Below are 22,584 nucleotides of genomic sequence, written 5' to 3'. Positions count from 1 at the left end.
TAGGGATATTCAACGTGTAAGAGTAAATGCAGTGAATGGAGAGATGATTAAATGACAGGACAGTGAGTGTAAATGGTTAGTTGCTGAAGAGAAATTAGTGAGTAGTAAATTAATACTCTTTACAAAAACAGGGCAACATCTGATAAATTATTATTTGCACTGTAAGTTTATTTGAGGAGTAAAAAGATAAAACTATCTCACTATATGAAACCATAAAATATGGTCCTACACTTTGATATTAAAGTAGGTCCTTAAAAAGTGGTTGCCACAAGTATACAAAGAAACTTGTTATAAAGTGACCCTGTGACAAACAAAATTGAAGGCTATCATTGAATAATTTGCTTTTTCACTGCAACCTCTGCCTCCCAGGTTCAAGTGATTATTGTGCTCCTGCCTCAGCTTCCTAAGTAGCTGGGATTACAGAAATAAGCCACTTCAAAGGGCGTCTTATTATTATTATTTGTATTTTTAGTAGAGAGGGCGTTTTACCATATTAGCCAGGCTGGTCTTGAACTCCTGACCTCAAGTGATCTGTCCCCTCAGCCTTCCAAAGTGCTGCGATTACAGGCATGAGCCACTGTACCCAGCCTCATTGAATAATTTCTATAGCCAATCATTATGTGACAATGGGAAAGGTCTGCTTTAAATTTGAAACCTTAGTCTTCATTTAACATTTCATTTAAAAATCTGGAAAAGGTAAAAATACTTATCCATGAGATACTGACATGGAGCTGAGGAGGTTTGAAACTGTTTCATGAAATGTGAATATTTAACCTCTGGTAAACTATTGGGAAAACTTCACTTTCATATAATTGGGGGAAAAAAGAAACTGAAAAAAATATGTTCTAATTGGGACATAGCAGAAATCGTAAGAGATCAGGCATTCTGGCAATAACAATTTCACTGCATACCGCCCCCAGCCCCAGCCCCGCAAATATTATTCCTTACATATATATCTTATCTTTTTTGGGATCAGCTTTCTCAGGTTGAAAATTCCTTAAATACTTATGGCATTGTTAAAGCACTCAGTAAATAAAACAATCACAAATTTTACTGTGGTTAATTGCATTAGATTTAAAACACTCTATTTTTATTTCTGCAGAATATATCTTAAGTTGTGCTCTATTTATACCTTTACTAAAGATGAATTTTGTCTATTTTGTTTGGGTTTTTGTTCTGAGTGGCAAACAGACTGAAAGAGGCAAATAAAAATAAAGTTGATTATTATATTACATATCTATGAAAATTTTAAAAAATTAGACTATGACAGTTTTGTAGCAAAAAAAAAGAGAGAAAGATCCAAACATTAATTAGATTACTTTGTCTATATGGCAAACATGTTTTTAAAACTTCCTATTCTGTTTTGCAAGACCTGTCTTAGGCATTTAAGAAAATGGCAACTTTAAACTATGTTAGCCAAGGAGGAGGACTGGTTCAAAGGCCATGATTCAAGGCAAAATTTTTATATAAATTTATAAATTCATTGTATTAAATTCTTTCCTGATCTTAGTTGACCCATAATTTGTGGTTTATAAGAAAATATTAAGAATATATTTAATAACCTAGAACTCTGAGATCTCAAAGAGCAACACTAAGCTAGATTGCTACTCCCTCACAGACCAGGACGGCCCTCTGACCACTGCTGGGGACTACAGACAGTCGACATGATTTGTGCTTTACTTGCACGTATCTCTACTTAACCCACAAACACCAAATATTTGTATATTCATTTGTTGTATATATAAACTTAATAAACAGTGAAAAAGTGTAATGGCAGTCTTACTACCATTTAGCATACTGAATTTAGTAATTTTGTTCATCCTAAAGCATATAAACAGCATTCAAAAAAGAACTGTAAAATGCCAGAGCAGTCATTAAAGAGCAAATAATAAAAGATATAAGATAGAAAGCAATAATTATTTTACCTTCCCTTAACTTTTTGAAATTTGAAGAGAAATGGAAAAGAAAAAGATGATACACTGTAAAATGCCTCCTTTATTAAAGCTAAGCAAACCAATGAAACAAGAAGCATGACAGTCACAAATGGTACCACTTTCAGCATGTTCTTTCTCCTCAGGCTGCATCGTAATGATAGAAGCAAAGTAGAAGAATCAAGTTTGTGCATTTTCCCAGAGACAAAATTCAAATGAGTGGAAGAAATTGGGAAAGTATCCCACCTAGGTGATAAGGAAGACCAAATACCTTTGTGCTTGTCCCGTTTATGCTTTAGCTGTGCTGGATGGGATCTGAGTCTGGCTAGAGCCTGTTCTCGATGGTTCATAAAAATAGGACCAGCAAATACAAGGGGGCCTGAGGAGAAACATTTTGTATGTGCATAGAAAAACTCACAAAATGAAAACACTATAATGTACAAAAATAATTCAAACTAAAAAGCATAAGAACTCATTCTTAACGGTTTTGGACATTATACTTTGCTTCCAATTTCCCCACTCCAGCCCCCACCTCCACCCATAACCTATTCACCATTTCACATAAAAATTAACATCTTAAATATAGTTTACAAAGTACAAATCCGATCCTTCATACTTATAAAATTATTGAGTAGTTACTAATAGTCTCAAATAATCTGAAGTTCAATTTAAATAAATCATCTTACAAATACTTTTTAATATAATAGATATTCAAAGTCAGTAAACGATGTATTCATTGAAGACAAATATCTTTCCCAATGAAACATAAAATCCAACTAATTTTTAAATTAATCATTAAGTTTTAACAAGATATTCCAGGTTTAATGTTTGTATTAATCTTGCTACAAAACCAAAATAAAAACATTACCGAGTTTACTACATGCCATAATAGAGGTTAAGAAAACCAGACAATCAAAAACAAAACAAATGTCTATAATCTACATATAGATATATGTATAAACACACACACACACACACACACACACACACGCGCGCGCACACACACACACACGCACACACACACACACTGGGGGAGGGGGGTGGGGGTAGAAACACAGAGAAAGAGAGCCTGGGCTTTATATTGATGGCAAAAGGGGCACCTAACTCAAATAACATAACATTTTGGAAACATCTTTCATTAAATAATTTATTTCTAAAGTACCACTATATGTGTGTGTGTATATATATATATATATATATAAGCATACAAATACATACCCATACAGATTATAGTTCTTTTCACTAATATGACATTTAAGGAAAAAATCTACAGCCAAATTAATTTTAATGAGATAAATCACTTTTCCTAATAACATTTACCTTGAAAAGAAAAATAAATTTGTTATAACTTAAAATATTAGGTCTTTTCTTAGAACTACAGTGTTCTTGAGTTTTAATAACATCAAAAATGCCTTCAAATGTGAAAACACTCTAAATCTGACATGTTACCATTAACTGAAATGAGAATTATGACACTAAGCAATGAACATTTTCAATTAAAACAAGTGTTTTCATGATTCTCTACTGATGTTCAGTTTAATTAATTTTTCTAATGATGGGACAAATTGAGGCTATTGCCCTCTAATAAAATTTCATAAATGTCAAATTAAATACCAAAGTACCCTTCATTAAATTTAACAAGTGGGTAAAGAAACCATATTTCAACTATGTTTCTAAATATAAACAAAAATGCAAATAGCTGGAACTGTATGAAAAACCAAGAATAACATATTCTATGACTATGACAGTTAGAAACATGCTAATAAGGACTAAGTATTATTTCCCAATAATGCAGTACCAATTATTTACAAGCTAAGGTTATATAAATTGAGTTTCATTTCTTTTTTTTTTTTTTTTTTTTTTTTTTTGAGACAGAGTCTCACTTCGCGCCAGGCTGGAGTGCAGGGACACAATCTCGCTCATTCCCAAGTTCAAGCAATTCTCCTGCCTCAGCTTCATGAGTAGCTGGGACTACAGGTGCGCACCACCATGCCCAGATAATTTTTGTTTGTTTGTTTTTTTAGTAAACATGGAGTTTCACCATGTTGGCCAGGATGGTCTCGATCTCTTGACCTCATGATCTGCCCAGCTCAACCTCCCAAAGTGCTGGGATTACAGGCGTGAGCCACCATGCCCAGCCTCAGTTTCTAAAATGCAGTAAAATTGATATTTCAAACATGAACATAATGCCTTATTTTCTTAGCATGCATTATTTCTCAATTGTTACAAAGCAGATATATAAATTACAATAAAAAGTATTTTTCAACTATATAAAAAAGTTATAGATATTAAGGTAATAATATTAAGCTGTATTATCATTTTCTGATTTCTATGATCTGCCTGCAATATTGTTTTTTCCCCATTAAAATACATTACACTCATTTAGTGTCTTGCTAAATTCAATCTTTTGATTTATAAATCAAGAAGGCCTGGGGGCAATCATGTCTAAAATTTGAAGTGATCGGGTTCTAAAATACTATTGTATTCCATGAGCTAAAATAATGTTTCTTCAAATATAGTTGAGTTACTAATTTATTCACCAATTGTTTTATCTTTTATCTAGAAGACACTAAGTGAAATGAATATAATGACAAAGATATCGGTCTCACTGGAACTCAGTCCACTAGAGAAAACAGAAATAAAAACAAAAACTATGAAATATTACAATAAATCCTATAAAAGAAGTCTCTATACATTATGTCCTGAAAGATGGAAAGATATTAAATAAACTGTAGAGAATCAGTGAGGTTTCAAAGAATGACAAAAAGTTTAACAAGAGAAAAGGAAAGAGAAGGCATTCCAGTTAAAAGGAATCAGATATAAATTAGGATTTTATAAAAGAATAAAGATGATAAACAATATTGTATAGTCATTAAAAACACACATAGCTGACTTTTACAAAGTATATATGAAGGAGCAAAAGTCTTGGGAAACTTGTTTGGAGAGGTATGCAAAAAAAAAACCCAGAAAATCAAAACCTTTTCATACCATAAAACTTCATTCTAAAGATAAGTCCCTAAACTGCTTTCAATTAGCTAACAAAGACATACTACAAATCATGGTACTAACAGGTAAACTGTGAAGTCCTGGGAAGCTTGATAAACAAGATATAATCTCTGCTTCAAGAAGCGGCAGCTCATATTCTAATGAGGGGAGAGAGGGTTTACACACAACTAAACAAGAAAATACGACAGTCTGCTACGATGAAAAAAGCGCACACACACTGGAGGAGGAACTAACAAAACCTGAAGGTGGGAAGGTAGAGAATATAGAGATAGAAGAAAACATCACATAAGATGAGGTCGAATAAAGGAGGTAGAAAGCAGTATAAAGATTCAGAGGTAGGGAATAAAAAGAGAAGACAAAGAAAAGAAATGAGAATAGAGAGAGATGAGGCTGTAGAGATAAAAGTGCACCCTTCATTCTCGGGACTACAAATAGCCTTTTGGTTTTAAACAGAGAAGTGCTACTGATCTGATGTGTATTGCAGATCGAATATTCTGGAAGGTGACTAATGGCTTAAAAGAGGATAAAACTGGAGGTAAGGCCAATTAAAAGGCTTTTTGCTGTCACTCAGGCAAAGAAGGGAAGAGGCCTCCACTAAGCAAACAGTGAGATTCTTAAGGCAGACATTCAAAAGCTATTAAAGAATTAAGAGGACTAAATAAATAGAAATTGGTGGTTTATTTCTTTCATTGAAAGAGAAGTGAATAAAATAGGGGTATGAGATAACCAGGCTTAGAGATTTAGAAGCTACACAGATGTGTAGACAATGGGTAATTCAGAGTCCATCCATAGGCAGTTAGGCAGAAAGCATGGAATAAGTGGCAGTGCTAAATAGTACAAGCCTTTCAGAAAGCTATTGGTGACACAATTCAAGATCTTAAAAATTATTATCCTATGGCCGGGTGCAGTGGCTGAAGCCTGTAATCCCAGCACTTTGGGAGGCCGAGGTGGGTGGATCACGAGGTCAAGAGATCAAGACCATCCTGGTCAATATGGTGAAACCCCATCTCTACTAAAAATACAAAAAATTAGCTGGGCATGGTGGTGCGTGCCTGTAATCCCAGCTACTCAGGAGGCTGAGGCAGGAGAATTGCCTGAACCCAGGAGGCGGAGGTTGCAGTGAGCTGAGTTCGCGCCATTGCACTCCAGCCTGGGTAACAAGAGTGAAACTCTGTCTCAAAAAAAAAAAAAAAAAAAAAAAAAAATTATCCTTTGGCCTAGTAACTACACTCTAGAAATCTATCCTAAAGAAAACTCTAAAATGTTTTTTAAAAGGGTTTCACCTCAAAGGTGTTTACTACTACTTTATTCATTATAGTAAACATTTAAAAAATACCCAAATGAAAACAATTAATTAAAAATGATAATACATCTACTCAATGGAATAATATATAGCTATTAAAATGAGATTTATAAAAAATTTTTACACAGAAAATGATTTTCCGTTATTTAAAATAACGAGATACCATTATTCACCAGTTTTCCAAGAATTAAAAAGAATAACTAAACCCAGGTATGGTGGCACATTCCTGTATTTCCAGCTACCCAGGAGGGTAAGGCAGGAGGATCACTTAAGCCCTGTAGTTCGATGCCATCCTGGACAACACAGCAAGACCCTGTCACTATAAAAAAAATAAAAAAATAACTAATACAGGTGATGCTAGAGGAAAACATCACTCTTATGTGTTAGTCTAGAGAGTAAAAATTACTGTAACATTTTTAAAACAATGTGAATTATCTGTTAAAATTTAAAAGAGATATACTCTCTGCCCCACACATTCTATTTTGAGAAAGTTCTACTATATAAACACTAATATGTAGCTCTAAGTTTAAGAATATTTATTATAGTAAAGCCCACAAAATCTAAAATAACCTGAATGCTCATCAACAAAATAATGGTTGCATAAACTATGGTATAACCATAGTTTAGGTAGTTACTATATAAAATGTGGTAAATACACATTTACTGAACTCCTCTAATGTGTGTTCACCTTGTATTGTAAAATGAGAAAAAGATGTTGCAAATGTATACATAATATTACTTTTGTAAAGAAACATATACTTTCACATATGTGTAGGTATCTGTACATGACTATATTTTAATACAGTAACATGTTAGACTATTAACATAATTTGCTTGGTGGGGGAGTGGAAACGGAAAGGTGGGGGTAAAATAATAGCAAAATATAAAAATGTACGTATTATAATACTAAGCAAAAATACAAAACAAAATTCAGTCAATGATATAACCGGAAATAAGTAAAACTTGCTTAGAGGATCACAATGAAATAAAAACAATAATTGAATTAAGGAATAGGTTTATGCAAAACCTTGACCTAAATTCCTGTATTACTTTAATATGGTATTTGCAATAAAGCATAAAAAACTTTTGTGATATAATATTAAAGGGAGTAAAAACATGACACCAGTATGTATCATAGCATGAAATTATATAAAGTAAGCAAAAAAGTGTAAGAAATCACAACAAAATTCTGCTAATGGTTGTCTTTGTATAAAGAAATATACTAACCTATTTTTTCTAACTTATATTCTCTGCTTCATATAATATTTTAATTTAAAAAGAGACTTTTATGTGCCACTGGAATATCAACTAATATTGGATTTGATGTGTCAAATCAAGAAAACCATAATGGTTTTAGGGATTAAAAATTAACAGCAACAGCAACTCAATCACTTTGAAATAAGAGGCTTTAATAAATTTGTATCTAATTTGTAACTAATTTTTTTCCCATGAAAATTGAATGTTTTATTCTTGAAAAGCTGTTGGGGATTTTTCCCAATAATAATCAAAGTTTTGTGATTAGCATCCCAATGTTGTAAGAAAAGCAATTAAGGCAAGGCCAGGCCTGAAAGAGAATCAAGCTTAAAGAGAAGTATAAACCACTAAATAGCCTACCACCAACAAGATGGTCATCACCAAGCAATTATTTAGGGATTATTACATGTTAGGCACTTTCATGTACATCACTTAATCCTCATGAACATCCTTAGGTAGGTACAGTTATCCCCATTTTGATAATTAGAAAACTGATGTTCGAGGTGATTAAATTTCCAAAGTCATACACAGGTGGTAAAACTTAAGAAGCCAGAATTTGATCCCAAGTCTAATAACTTCAGAAAAGTTGCTCTTAACCACCATACTGTATAGTGGGGCTAACCATATAACTTACTACCCAAATGAGACTCTACTAAGAGTAAAAAAGGGAACTATTAAGAAATATGCCTGGACATTTATAAAATGTGACTCTCCCACGTAAGCCAGAACATGGGTTTAGCCCATCCACAGCTCCCGATTATGAAACTTGGATACTTAGAAGAAAGAAGAAAAAGTTAACATTATTGAAGTTTAGTTTTCCTTACGAAACAGTGCTGTAAAGGAATATAAAGATGAAATCACTGATATAATCATTCACTAGTTCTTCCAATAACTTCAAGAACTCTACTTAAGAATTTCAGGAATAAGTACTTCACTAACACAGTTAAATTAATACATAAATCAATCCAATATAATCTAAAAAAGACAAATTATCACAAACCATTGAACTAAAATCTGTAAATGAATACTATTAATACCTAAAACGATAAAGAAAAATTTTAACTAGAATATTAATAGCACAAAGATTTAAAATTAAAGACAAAGTTCAAAATTTATGAAAAAGTTGTAATAACATTGCTTTTTTGGGTTACAATAGCACATTCCATTATAGGAGACTTGGTGTCATAAAACAGTAACTAAACTACATCAATAGGCCTGAAGCTGACTAAGGCTTTAGTATAAGAACCAGGGACCAGGCTGGATACAGTGGCTCTTGCCTGTAATCCTGGAACTTTTGGAGGCTGAAGCAGCCAGATCACCTGATGTCAGGAGTTTGAGACCAACCTGGCCAACATGGTAAAACTCCATCTCTACTAAAAATACAAAAATTAGGCTGGTGTGGTGTTGCGCACCTGTAATCCCAGCTATGGGGGAAGCTGAGGCAGGAGAATCACTTGAAACCAGGAGGCAGAGGTTGCAGTGAGCCAAGATTGTGCCACTGCACTCCAGCCTGGGAAACAGAGAAAGACTACATCTCCAAAAAAAAAAGAGAACTCAGGCCCAAAATTCTGATCAACTATGAAAAACTTAACTCAGACTTGGCAAATAAGATGAAATAGAAAAGTCAAGTAAAATAATCTAACACAATCTAATTCTTAAATTCTGAAATGTTAACACAGGTAAAAGCCAATTACTAGTAAGTATAATTGCAAACATATTACTAAATTGCTAGTTTCTAAAAAGTACCAATAGGCCAAGGAAATAAAAGACACGTATGCATGGCCACTGGAACACTAAAATTTTATTTGACATTTCTATTCCTCATAAGAGCAAAGCCAAAACAATTTTTTCTAGCATAGTGCCAGAGAAGAGTCTTAGAACACTGCAAGTGACTCAAATCCGTTTCTAAAGCCCTTGAGCCAGAAATTCTGACTCATTAGGTCCAGGTGATTCTCATGCAGAAGGTCAATGGAAGAAACTGCAAACAACACTGACCTAGTGCAGTAGGTCTCACACTTTGGGACCATGAGAATCACCTGGAATATCATTAAAGCACCATTTACTGGCTGTATTCTCCCACTTTTTGTTCAGCAGAGATCTAGAGTGGGGCCTGAGAACTGGTACTTCTAACAAGCACCCAAGTGATGCTGATCCTTTTGAGACCACTTTGAGAATCATGTCCCTCAACTAATAAAAAACACAGCACCCGAAAGGAATTTCTCCATCCAATTAAAATAAAAATATTTTTAAAAAAGCAAAGGCAAGTAAAGTGTAGATGCCTTAAACCTAATTAGTATTTTTTTTTAAATGGCTTAAGTTGTAAAACGTAACTCTTATTCTGATTATACAGTAATATGCTTATTGGAGAATATTTAGGAAACAAATTGTAAAGAATATAAAAAAGCATCTTTAAACCCACCTGTCAGGAAAAAGTATTGTTAATATTTTGGTATTTATCTTTCTTGTTTTATCCCTATGGGAGTGTGGGTATATCATATTCATCTAATTTTGTTTTCTTCTGAAAATTTGTTTTCCAATAAAATTGCTTAATAAAGTACTAAGAATAATATAAAGATAAAATCATTAAAGTGTCATATCAGAAGAATTTTTAAATTATTTAGTACAGTATAAGGATTTCCAAAGTCATTGAATAATTCTGAAGTTTAATTTTTTTAAAATAAATACATGGTTAGAATTCTTGTCCAAATGCAAAACTGTTTAAAATAAAACAGGCCAGGTGCAGTGGCTCACACCTGTAATCCCAGCACTTTGGGAGGTCAAGGTGGGTGGATCATTTGAGGTCAGGAGTTCAAGAACAGCCTAGCCAATGTGGTGAAACTCTGCCTCTACTAAAAACACAAACATTAGCTGGGCATGGTGGCGGGCACCTGTAATTCCAGCTACTCGGGAGGCTGAGGCAGGAGAATAGCTTGAACCTGAAGGGGCAGAGGTTGTGGTGAGCTGAAATAGTGGCATTGCACTCCAGCCTGGGCAACAAAAGCAAAATTATGTCTCAAAAAAAAAAAAAAAGTAAATAAAATAAAAAATAAATAAAATATACAGCAAGCATCACTTTGCATAGTGTTGTGTCAACTGAAAAATAGGCAAATGGGAACTCTGTCCTCCTTTTGCATGATTTTAGGTAACTGTTGGTGACTGTGAAAAGGGAGGACATGGTTCCAATGTGCATGAATTTCTGTTAATTTCAGTACCATGGAAAGCAAGGACAGCCATAATTGTGGTCCACAATGAAGATTCCACTCATCAAGAAAAGACATTTATACATATTGTTTCAACAAACATGAAGGAGGGTGATACATGTAAGAAAGTGTTCTACCAAAAAATAAGGACAAGATAAAATGTATGCGTACCAACAATATGAACATAGTGTGTCTACTGACGTTCTATATATTTAGGACTGCAGATGAAACCTATTTGTCACAAAATATACGCTAAGTGCCTAGAACCTCAGTCTACCTTTAAAAAGTCAGATACAATATAATTTCTTTAAATATTTAACTAGTGGAGGAATTTTTTTTAACTTTAAAGGGTTGGGGTGTATAATTAATGTTTCATGGGTTTATGTCAAATTTAAAAATAAATGGCAAAAGAATATTCTTGCAATCACCAAGTAAAATTACCAATGCACAATTCAATGTTTCTTTATTTCCTATATGCAGAAATACACTAAACCCAGAGAAGAATAGCTTTTTTAAGAGGGAAGAGAGAGTAACAAGATACCCAGCATTAGGCAAGTAATTAAACGTGAATAATTAAATATAAGAATGTGCTATACTGTAGTTTAAACATAAGAAATAGCTGCATTCTGTATATCCATTCACATTGTTCAACCTAACATTTCTAAAGAAAGAAAAACAGGTAGTAAACAGATACACTGATAACTAATCTTCAGCAAATTATATCAACATAAAAAATTATTCATTACTACATGTCAGAAAGACCTATAACTTAATTCTACCGTTTTCTAAGAAACCTTTAACATGCAATTTTCCCACATATTTATATAATATAAATACTGACAGTACCTATATTAATCTCATTAAAATATCCTTTAAAGGACATTAGGCAAGCAAAGCCAAAAAATAGTAAATATTCACCTTTCGATCAACAACATTTATCAGATGCTATGAAGAACACTCTTCATGTGCCAAGCATATGTATTACAATTTGAGTTTAATAAAACTAGAATTCACTATGTGTACTATACATTTTACTACTTATTCCATATATTAACAAAAAGAAAAGCTAGAAAAAATGTATAATGATGGCTACATGGGTAAAAGGTTTATCTCACACATCAACTATCATGCCATTTCCAATAAGTATTTAAAATTTGCAATATCAGTAAACATTTCTAATCAAAATTTTGCCTAGTGGAGGAATAAAATCACGGACCTCCATAACAACTTGTTTTAATCCTCCAAAACAAGAATTATACTGAGCAAGAAAATATTTAGTAATACGCATATTTGTCTCTGCGTATCAAATACCAATTATAACCACAGTTAAATGTACTTTTAAGCCAAGAAATTATCATAAACAATGAGGAAAAGACAAAAAATAGACTATCTTTACAAATAAAAGCTGCAGACTTGCCATCTTACTCCTCCTGTACGTAACTAGAATGAGCTTTTTCCAAAAAAAAGACACATGAAAGCATAGTTATGCACTGAACTGGAGGACAGCATAGCGAGATTATGCCCAAATGATAATGAGAATAAATGATTAAGAAAATAGAAATGAAAAGGCTAAACTGAATTTTGTTCCACGGTCAAACAGATGAGTCCAAAGTCTGGGTGAAGGACAAATTGTGAGAATTCCTATTTTTAAAAAGTTGCTGTTTTTGGCAGACAGCACAATTCTTAATATGGTTGACCTATGCCATAAACACCCTACTTAATTACACTTATGTTATTAGCACAATTATAAATATCTTAATGTATGTTATTAGCACAATTATGAATACCATACCCTGAATATTTTCACATTATATTCATGAATCATCAGAATATTACTAATTTTAATTTTAATGATTTCTTACCAAATCAGCCTACTGTGTAAACTTTTCAGAATAGGGCAGGAAATTGGATTTTCATGTCCTTTTTCTCTGTACCTACATCTTACCTCTTCCTTCCTCTAATCTGTGCCTTCTGATTACACGTTGCCGTTTTTCTTCTTGTCGTAACTGAAGGTGTTCTTCAATGTTAACCCCAGGCACTGGGACAGCTAGATGATTGGCCAAAAAAAAAATAACAACAACAATATATATGTTATGTCATAGCTATGACAGAAATACATAAAATTCAAGAAAGTAAAAGCTAGCAAAAACATTACCTAAAACACAAAATATTTTTACTGTAAGAATTTTTGGCCAAAAAGGGAAAAAGAATCTCATTCTGGCTAGGTATGGAGGTCCACACTTGTAATCCCAGCACTTTGGGAGGCCAAGGTCAGGGATCACCTGAGGTCAGGAGTTCAAGATCAGCCTGGCCAACATGGTGAAACCCTGTCTCTACTCAAAACACAAGGCCGGGCGCGGTGGTTCAAGCCTGTAATCCCAGCACTTTGGGAGGCCAAGGTGGGTGGATCACGAGGTCAACAGATCGAGACCATCCCGGTCAACATGGTGAAACCCCGTCTCTACTAAAAATACAAAAAATTAGCTGGGCATGGTGGTGCGTAACTGTAATCCCAGCTACTCAGGAGGCTGAGGCAGGAGAATTGCCTGAGCCCAGGAGGCGGAGGTTGCGGTGAGCCGAGATCGCGCCATTGCACTCCAGCCTGGGTAACAAGAGCGAAACTCTGTCTCAAAAACAAACAAACAAAAAACACACAAAAATTAGCCAAATGTGCTGGAGGGCGCCTGTAATGCCAGCTACTTGGGAGGCTGAGGCAGGACAATCACTTGAATCCAGAAGGCAGAGGTTGCAATGAGCTGAGATCAAGCCACTGGACTCCAGCCTTGGCAATAGTGCAAGACTCTGTCTCAAAAAAAAAAAAGAATCTCATCCCTTAAATAATGTCATATTGTCAGTTAATGTAACAGCAGTATTACATAAATTATCTTAATTTTTTAACATATATCTAAAAGAAACTGTTTAAACTGTCAGACTTACTGAGTTGAGGACAACTCAGTGTAGTGTAGAATAATCAACCAAAATTACCTAAAAGAAGATCTAAAGGTATCATTTCTTTCACTGCATCAAGAATTCCTCTTTGTCTTGCCTCTTGACCATCCAATTCTCTTGCACAAGCCTTGCAACATCCACACACAGCACAACCAGATTCTCCAGAACCACAACCACAGATTCTAGAAAGAAAAAAGACAACTGAGATCTTTCTAATTTTTCCTTAAAACTCTTTTCTATAACTTCTTTTCTACATTTTTCAAATTGTTAAATAAATAAGTAAATCACTTCTTTAGATCAGGATTGTTCATTTTAAAGAATGGGTATAAATAGCAGAATAATTAAAAACAATATTCTGATTCACCTCCCAATATGCATAACTGGTATATTTTTATAAAAAATACAAACAGACTCTGCTATCGTTAAAGCCACTATGTTGAAAATAATCTTTTAAAAGATTACTAACTTTTTAAAAGTTACTAACTTTTGCAGTTAGTAACGCACCGAAGCTTTAGGATTAAGTGACCCAGAAGGGTTGGTTAGCTAAAAACAATCAAAGCTGCTGTCCAGCAGATAAGTGAAGACAGGTGTTGGCAGCCTTCAGCAAGAGTCTAGCTTGCCAGCTTCGTGTCACATGTCTCCTTCCCCATCACTTCTTTACATGCCATCATCTCCCACTCTCTCCTTTCATTCAGTCCAATTACCTGTTCTTTTCCTCCTCTGTCCCTTTCATGTCAACTGTGAACCATATGGGGTATTTGTTGACAAGGACGCTCCCAGAAACTGACTTGAGGGTCAGTGTAACTAACTTCTTAGTCACATATTTTGTAGAAGTCATAGCTTTAATGTTACTCATTGGATCAGTCCTTAAAACTTTTGACAGCCTTGCTGAACTCCAGGTTATACAGATTTTTGGAAGGTACAAGAGGAAGAACATACCTGGTAGCAGTTTAAAAGATACAGCTAAGCACCCTATGAAATATCTCACTTTTTAAAGCAAGGATTACAATTTGGAGGATCACTCACTACACAGTAAAAATGATGACACAGTAACAGCCCAACTGACATTATTTTTAAGATATTATCTTAACTATCTTAAATGATCCCAATTCTTCTCAAAAATTTCCCCAAAATTAAAGAGAATACTCCCCAATTCATTCCTTGAGAAATGGATTACACTGATACCAATGCCAGACAAAAGATGAAAAAGAAGAAAGAATAGAAGAAAGAAGAAGGCAGAAGGAAAAGAAGGAGGAGGAGAAGAAGAAAGAGCAGAAAGGGAGAAAAAGGAGGGGAGGTGGCCAAAAAAGGAAAAAAAAAAAAAAAACCACCCTACAGACCAATATCCCTTATGAATAATCATGCCAAAATCCTCAACAAACTAAAAAAAAAAAAAAAAAAAAAAATCAGCAGGATATTAAAAGAATTATACACCATAACCAAGTGGGATTTATTCCTGGAATGCAACAAACAAAAATCAATCCATGAATATTAACAGAATGAAAGAAAAAACAAACACATGATCATCTCAATTGATGTAGAAAATGCATTTGACAAAATTCAATGCCCTTTCATAGTAAAAACACTTGACAAACTAGGAATAGAAAGAAATGATCTCAACATAAAAACCACATATGAAAAACCTACAGCGAACATCGTAATGGTGAGAGACCGAAAGCTTTTTTCTAAGATCAGGAAGAAGACAAGGATGCCCACTTTGACCACTTCTAAACAGCACAAGAAGTTCTAGCCAGAGCAATTGGACAGGAAAAGAAATAAAAGTCATCCAAAGTAGAAAGGAAGAAGTAAAATTATCTATGTTCACAGATAATACTGTCACATAAGTAGAAAACCTTAAAGATTCCACTCAAAAAAAACTAATAGAGTAAATGAATTCAGCAAAGTAGGACTATACAAGTCAACACACGAAAAACAGCTGTATTTTTAGATAGTAACAATGAACAGTAAGAAAACGAAATTACAGAAACAATTCCATAGCATCAAAAAGAATACACTTGGTAATTAACCAAGGAGGTGAAATGAGAACTAAAAAACACTGCTGAAAGAAATTAAAGATGACATAAATAAATAGAAACACATCTTATGTTCATGAGTTAGAAGACAATGTTTTTAAGATGTTCATACTACCCAAAGCAATCTGTAGATTCATTGTAATCCCTATCAAAATCCCAATGATGTTTTTTACAGAATAGAAAAACCTATCATAAAATTCATAGAAAATCTCTAGGGACCTCAAATAGCCAAATAATCTTGAAAAGAGGAACAAAGTACATATAGTTCCTGACTTCAAAACATACTACAAAGCTACAATAATCAAAACAATGTGGTACAGCATAAAAACAGTCATACAGACCAGTGAGATAAAACAGACAGCTGAAAAATCTTCCTTCACATATATGGTGAAATTATTTTTGACAAAGGAGCCAAAATGATTCAATAAAGAAAGGATCATCTTTTCAATAAATGTTGCTGGGAAAACTGGATATCCACATGAAAAAGAATGAATTTGAACACTTCTCTAACACCAAAATTAACAAAAACTAACTCAAAATGAATCAAAGACCTGAATGTAAGACCTAAAATTATTTAAAAAAAAAAAAAAAAAAGAAAGAAAAAAACTCTTGGAAGAACAGATACAGTAAATGCTTCACAAAACTAGATTGGGAAATGATTTCTTGGATATGACACCAAAGGCACAGGCAACAAAAGTAAAACAACAGACAACGGGATTTCATGAAAATTTTAAAAATCTTGTGTTTGCAAAGACAAAGTCAACAGAGTACAAACACAACCCACAGACAGGACTTTTTATTTTCAAATCATATATCTGATAAGGAATTAATATTCAAACTATATAGAGAACTCCTAAAACTCATCAACAATAACAAAAGAAACCAACACCCTGATTCAAAAATGAGCAAAAGACTTGAATAGCATTTCTCCAAAGATGATCTCCAAATGGCCAAAAAGTTTATGGAAAGATGCTGAATATCACTAATCACTGGAGAAATTCAAATATAAACTGTAATGAGATACTACCTCACATCCATTAGGATGCCACTGCCAAAATAAGAGATCGTAAGTGTTAAGAAGGATGTGGAGAAACATCTGTACATTATTGGTGGGAATGTAAAATGGTTGACTGCTATGGAAAATAGTATGACAGTTCCTCAAAAGATTAAAAATAAAATTACCATATGGTCTAACGATTCCACTTTTGGGTATATACCCAAAAGAGCTGAAAACACGGCTCAAAGAGCTACTTATACATCCATCTTCACAGCAGCATTATTCACATTAGCTATAATGTGGAAGCAACCCAAGTGTCCATCAATCTGTGAATGGATAAGCTAAATGTAGTAGATAAATACAATGGAATATTATTCAGCCTCAAAAAGCAAAAATGTTCTGACATATACTAGAACCTGGATGAACCCTGAGGATATTATACTAAGTGAAATAAACCAGTCACAAGAAGACAAATATTCTATGATTCTCCTTATATGAAAGGTACCTAGAGTAGTCAGAAAGAAAATAGATGGTAAAATGGTGGATGCCAGAGGCAGGGGAGAGGGATGAATTCATTGTTTAATGGGTACGGAGTCTCAGTTTTACAAGGTGAAGAGTTACGGATATGCATGGTCGTAACAGTTGCACAACATCATGAATATATTTAATACCACAGAACTGTCCATTTAAAAATGGTTAAGATGGTCAATTTTTTTAATGTATTCTATCATAACGAGATGTGGTCACAATTTTATAATAATTGAAGTCAGAGTTAATAGTCCTTAGTATTCTGATATATTGTTTGCTTCATTAATAAAGCAACTATTATACTTGGTTAGTATTTTCTATGTAGGTCTATGAATAATTATTAGAAACTATGTAAGTCTCTGGAGGGGAAAACATATGAAGAATAATTAATTTCAAAGAGAATTCATAGATTTTCTTCATGATATATACTGGCTGTTTAAGCTCACACAGAGAGTGGGACTATCAAATTTTATTTTTATTATTTGTTTTTTTGAGATGGGAGTGTTGCTATTTGCTGAGGCTGGTTTGAAACTCCTGGCCTCAAGTGATCCTCTAGCCTTAGCCTCCCAAAGTGTTGGGATTATAGACGTAGGCCACTACACCCAACTAACACTGAATTTTAATAGAAATAGCATTGGAGAGATCCAGGAGAATAAATTTCAATTCTAACACTGTTAAAAAATAATCATAGAATCTTTCTGCATCCAAATTAAATTTAAAAATAAACAAGTTAGGTGTTTAAAAACAGAAAACAGAGCCAAATTTAAAGCACTACAGAATAAATATTATCCTTTGATAAAGATTACTGTGAATTGCTTCTACTACTAATGTAAAGAAAATTTGTTTTTAAAAAGTCGTATCTCAGCAGCCTTAGAGAAAAGGCCTGTTATATATGACCTATTTAACTATGATAGGCCAAACATAAAGTTAGAAATAAACTCCTATTAGATCCAGACAGTATTTGGGAACAAGCAATTATGAGAGTTGCTAAAAAGGAAGGTCAAGATGCAGGGATGGCTGTTTTCCTTCAGGGCTTCTCTTCACAAAATTTTCTCTACTCCTCCAAATCAGCCAATTATCAGAAAGCTCATCTTACAAAGAATATACCATCATGTTATAGTGGCTGTAACTAGCAATGTAGAAAACAGAATTCAAAATTCTTCCTCACATCCTAGCAGAAAGCCTGCACTTTCAGTCTGCTAAACTTACATACTAGAAGTAACAACAATATAGAACCCTGAAAAATGTGGTCCACTGAGAATAAACATAAATATAACAGGTATAATGTAACTTTAGAAGCAAGCATACCCAAAATTTCTAAAATTATAAATGGTAAATTTAATAAAAAAGAAAATTATATCTCTAATCAAATACCCTCTAAGATATTGATAATTTGATTTAGAGAAGATTCATGTTCGACAAAAAGAAATATAATAGATATCCATCATTAAATAGGCTTAGGAAAACAATACAAATAAAGGCACAGCCCCAAATCTTGAAAAACTTACGACCTGTTTTTAAATAATGGTTTAAATAAATCAAATGAAAGAAAGGTGACCTTAAAGATGACACTAAATTATAAATTATTACAATAGAAAACAATTATAAGAATGATATTTTCTTGGCCTTTTGGCTAAGATCAAATGAAGATGCCACTGTGTCTTTAAGAAAAAAATATTAATAGTAGCGTACACCCTGGAATGATTTTGCAAAGAAACGTGTTCTGCACATGTTCATTAGTAGGAATCAATCTCTCTTACCCCCCGGGGACTCTGTCTGGCCGTCCACTACTGACACAGCTGGCTCCATAACCTGTACAGTCTCCACAGACAGTGCAAACCATGCACTGCTCCAGCTTCCATTTGTGCATGCCTGGAGGGCACATCATGGACTTCTCATCTTTTTCATCTAGTTCTTCTTCTAGGTCTTCATCCATTGCTGTCGCCATATTTTCAACTCCAAACCCTATTTAACAGATCAATTTGTAATTTTTATACAGATTACTTTCATGTATAAAAGATGGATGACTATATTCCCCAATTTAAAAAATAATGACAGCATGCTAATCCAAGCAATTATACAAAGAAATGCTTAAATCTGAGTAACAAAAATACATTTTAATTAAGGTACCACTAATAAACACTCTTCCCATTTCATTTCTGCCAAAGAAGGCAAGGAAGGCTACTGTTAAATGTTTTTTGGCTGTTATCTTCTATCAATCATACTTTTAAATCTTTTCCTTTTTACCTTCTTCACTACCAACACTTTCATTCAACAGATCAAAGAAAGCCTCCCAACCACGCTCCAAGCCAAGAGTCTGCCACTCTAGATCCTCCTCCTACTGGAGGATCCACCAACCATCCTCCCAAAGCACATACTTGATCCCACAACTTCACAGTTTACAAACCTCCATTGACTTTTCAAGGTCTTCAGAAAAACAAAACTCAGGAAGAGGCAGTAGGAACAATATGGCTCCTAATTTTCTCCAATCTCATTTCTTTTCCCTCTGCTCTCCAAACACCCAGTGTCCTTCCACATGCTCAGGGCCTTTGCTCACTCTTGCTCCCTCTGCCTCTGTGTTCCTCATTTACAAGATGTCTCTGCCTATCTTATCTAGCAGAGAAGCTTAGGCCTTCAAAAATTCAGCTCAGAAGTCATTACCTTTGAAAGTACTTGCTACCTTTTCCAGGCAGTCAGTCACTACCTCCTCAGTGCCTGTTTATACCTCACTTACAACTTTTTAAAACTGTATTATAATTCATTCATCTTTAAAAAAAAAATTGAACACCTACTATACTCCAGGGATTCCTTCATGGCAAGAAATCAGCAAACCTTTTATAAAGGACCAGACTGTAAATAATTTAGGCTTTGTGGCCCATACAAACCTTGGTCACATTTTTTTTACAATTCTTACAATGTAAAATCAATTTTTAGCCTGTAGGACTATTCAAAAAAATTTGCAGACCTCTGCTCTAGAAATTGAAGACTATGATACTGAGCTGTTATAAAGCTTTTAATATAGTGAGAAAAGCAGACATTAATCAAATAACCAAATAAAAATGTGAACTACAACTGATATGATTTTAAAGGAACATAGTACTATAAGACCATATGATGGGAGAATTTATCTGTGGGAGTCTAGACTTTCCAACTAGACAAGATCCTCAAAGGAGGATCCTCAAAGGAGTACCTAAGTTATGAGGTTATGTTTTGCTCATATTATCTCTTATTCTTAGTCAACCTTATTCTCCTGCACCTATAACATCCACTTAACACAGAGCTACCATTCAATACGTGTTTATCTAATTAAGAAATAAACTCATAGCATATATAGCCTTTTTGGATTTTGCCACTTCTATGGGCAAGCAGAAAAATTAGATAACCAAGCATCAGACAGCTATACCTAGGATTAGAATAAAGTGATCCTAAAGGAAGCCTAAGTGACTATTTTTTTTTTCACTTTTTTTTTTTTTATTGCATTTTAGGTTTTGGGGTCTGAGTGACTATTTTTAATAACCACAGCTAAAATGTACTGAGCATTATTTGTAACTAGCTCTACAAGTATTACTCATTTAATCACTCCAGCAGTACTGGAACTATTGTCCTCAAGTTAATCTTTACATTCAATGGACTCTCAATCACAATGCCAAGCAGATAAAGCTCCTTGTAATTTATATGGGAAATAAAACCTCCAACCAGGCTACATTAATCAAAAATTTACAAAGAAAAAGTCTGGAAATTTTGACATCAAAATTTTTAAATTATATATAACAAATGAAACTGTAAATCACAGGTTAGTCAAAGATATATAAAACATAATATAAAAAAAAGCTCCTACAAATCAATTTTTTAAAGTAAGTAAAATAAAGTTTGAAGAGATGTTCTAACTCAGTATTAATAATCAAGGGAATGAAAATTAAAATAAAAATGAGAGACCCAGCAATTCTACTCCTAGGTACATACCCAAAAGACATGCATGAAGACTTTCACCAAAACACATTTACTAGAATGTTCACAGCAACATTATTCATAAAAACCAAAACTGGAAACTGTCCAAATGCCCAAATACCAGAAAGAATTTTAAAACTGTAGTATCTGTATATAATGTAATAAAAAAAAAAGAACAATCTATACCTACTTGTAACAATATATATGAACTTTAGAAACATAAAACAATGAAAAGAAACTGGACACAAAAGAGTTCATACTGCATGATTCCATTTATATGAAGTATAAGAAGAAAACCAGTTCATGGTGATTAGCTGGGGGCCAGAGAAGAACATACAATGGGGCTTTCTGGGGTGCTGGCAATATGTGGTTTCTTAATCTGGGTGCTGTTTACATGAATATTATCAATTTGAGAAAATTCATCAAGATGCTATGTATACTTTCCTGCATGTATAACATACTTCAATATAACAAAAAATTACTTCAATGTAACAAAAAATTACCATGAGGTATCATTTCATAGTCACCAAATTGACAAAAATCAGTCTGTCAATATCAACTATTTGACGTGATGTGGAAAATCCAACTCTACTTGTGAGAGTATAAACTGGTACAATCTCTTTCAAGAAAAATCCAATAAAACTGAAATCCACAACAGAGCAATTACACTGGAGAAAGTCTCACACGTTTGCCAGGCAACTTGTATAAAAGAGATTTCAAACTCATTGATAACAATGAAAAATTGGAAATAAGCCCATCCATCAAGAGGAGAATGGGTACACTATGGCATGTTCATTTGTGGTTTATCACATATTAGTTAACATAAATCATGTAGATTTGTATGCACCACCATAGACATATTTCAAACAGAATGGTGAGAAAAAACAATTTGTAGAAAAATATAAATAACAGATTAACACTTATAAAAACACATAAAACAGTAGTCTATTTTTATGTGTAAAACAGACATGATTATGCAATATTATTTTACACATAAAATATAAAAGAACATGTAAAAATATATAAGAACATGACTGAACGTATATTTATCAAAGTTATGATTGAGGTTAGCTCTGGAGAGAAATGCAATATGATAATAAGCCTTGGAAGGAGAATACAGGGCACTTGAATCTTATCTGTGATTTTTTTTTAAACTGAAAAAAAATGACAAGGCATGGTAGATACACAATTGTTTAATATTTCAATATTTTTTGTACTTTCCTGGTTTAAATAAACTTTTAGAATACCCCTTTACGTTCTTTTTAAATTGATACATAACTGTTGAACCTATTTATGACATACATGTCAATTTTCATACATGTATACGATATCTAATGATCCAATCTGGGTAACTGGGATCAAGTCAGGGTAACTGGGATATTCTAAATCCTCTCTTCTAGCTATTCTGAAATATACAACACGTTGTTAACTATAT

The 22,584-nt window shown here is 33.5% G+C and overlaps 1 protein-coding gene across 12 annotated transcripts in view; it reads right to left on the bottom strand.

Moving 5' to 3' along the window:
* The window catches only part of MYCBP2 (MYC binding protein 2), a 281,569-nt gene that overhangs the window by 185,702 nt on the left and 73,283 nt on the right, over positions 1-22,584 (bottom strand). For 11 of the 12 annotated variants that reach the window (XM_074387566.1, XM_074387567.1, XM_074387568.1 and 8 more), the window contains 4 exons: positions 18,962-19,166; positions 13,680-13,825; positions 12,640-12,741; positions 2,203-2,310 (listed from right to left, as the gene is read on the bottom strand). In XM_074387566.1, coding sequence (XP_074243667.1) covers positions 2,203-2,310; positions 12,640-12,741; positions 13,680-13,825; positions 18,962-19,166 — 561 coding nt within the window. The remainder of the gene's footprint in view (positions 1-2,202; positions 2,311-12,639; positions 12,742-13,679; positions 13,826-18,961; positions 19,167-22,584) is intronic. The other variant, XM_074387571.1, reaches the window with a different exon arrangement.

The sequence above is a fragment of the Saimiri boliviensis genome, chromosome 16 (assembly GCF_048565385.1).
Source record: "Saimiri boliviensis isolate mSaiBol1 chromosome 16, mSaiBol1.pri, whole genome shotgun sequence".
Taxonomy (NCBI): Eukaryota; Metazoa; Chordata; class Mammalia; order Primates; family Cebidae; genus Saimiri; species Saimiri boliviensis.
The sequence above is the reverse complement of the archived record's forward strand: the minus strand, read 5'-3'. Positions and strand labels throughout refer to the sequence as shown.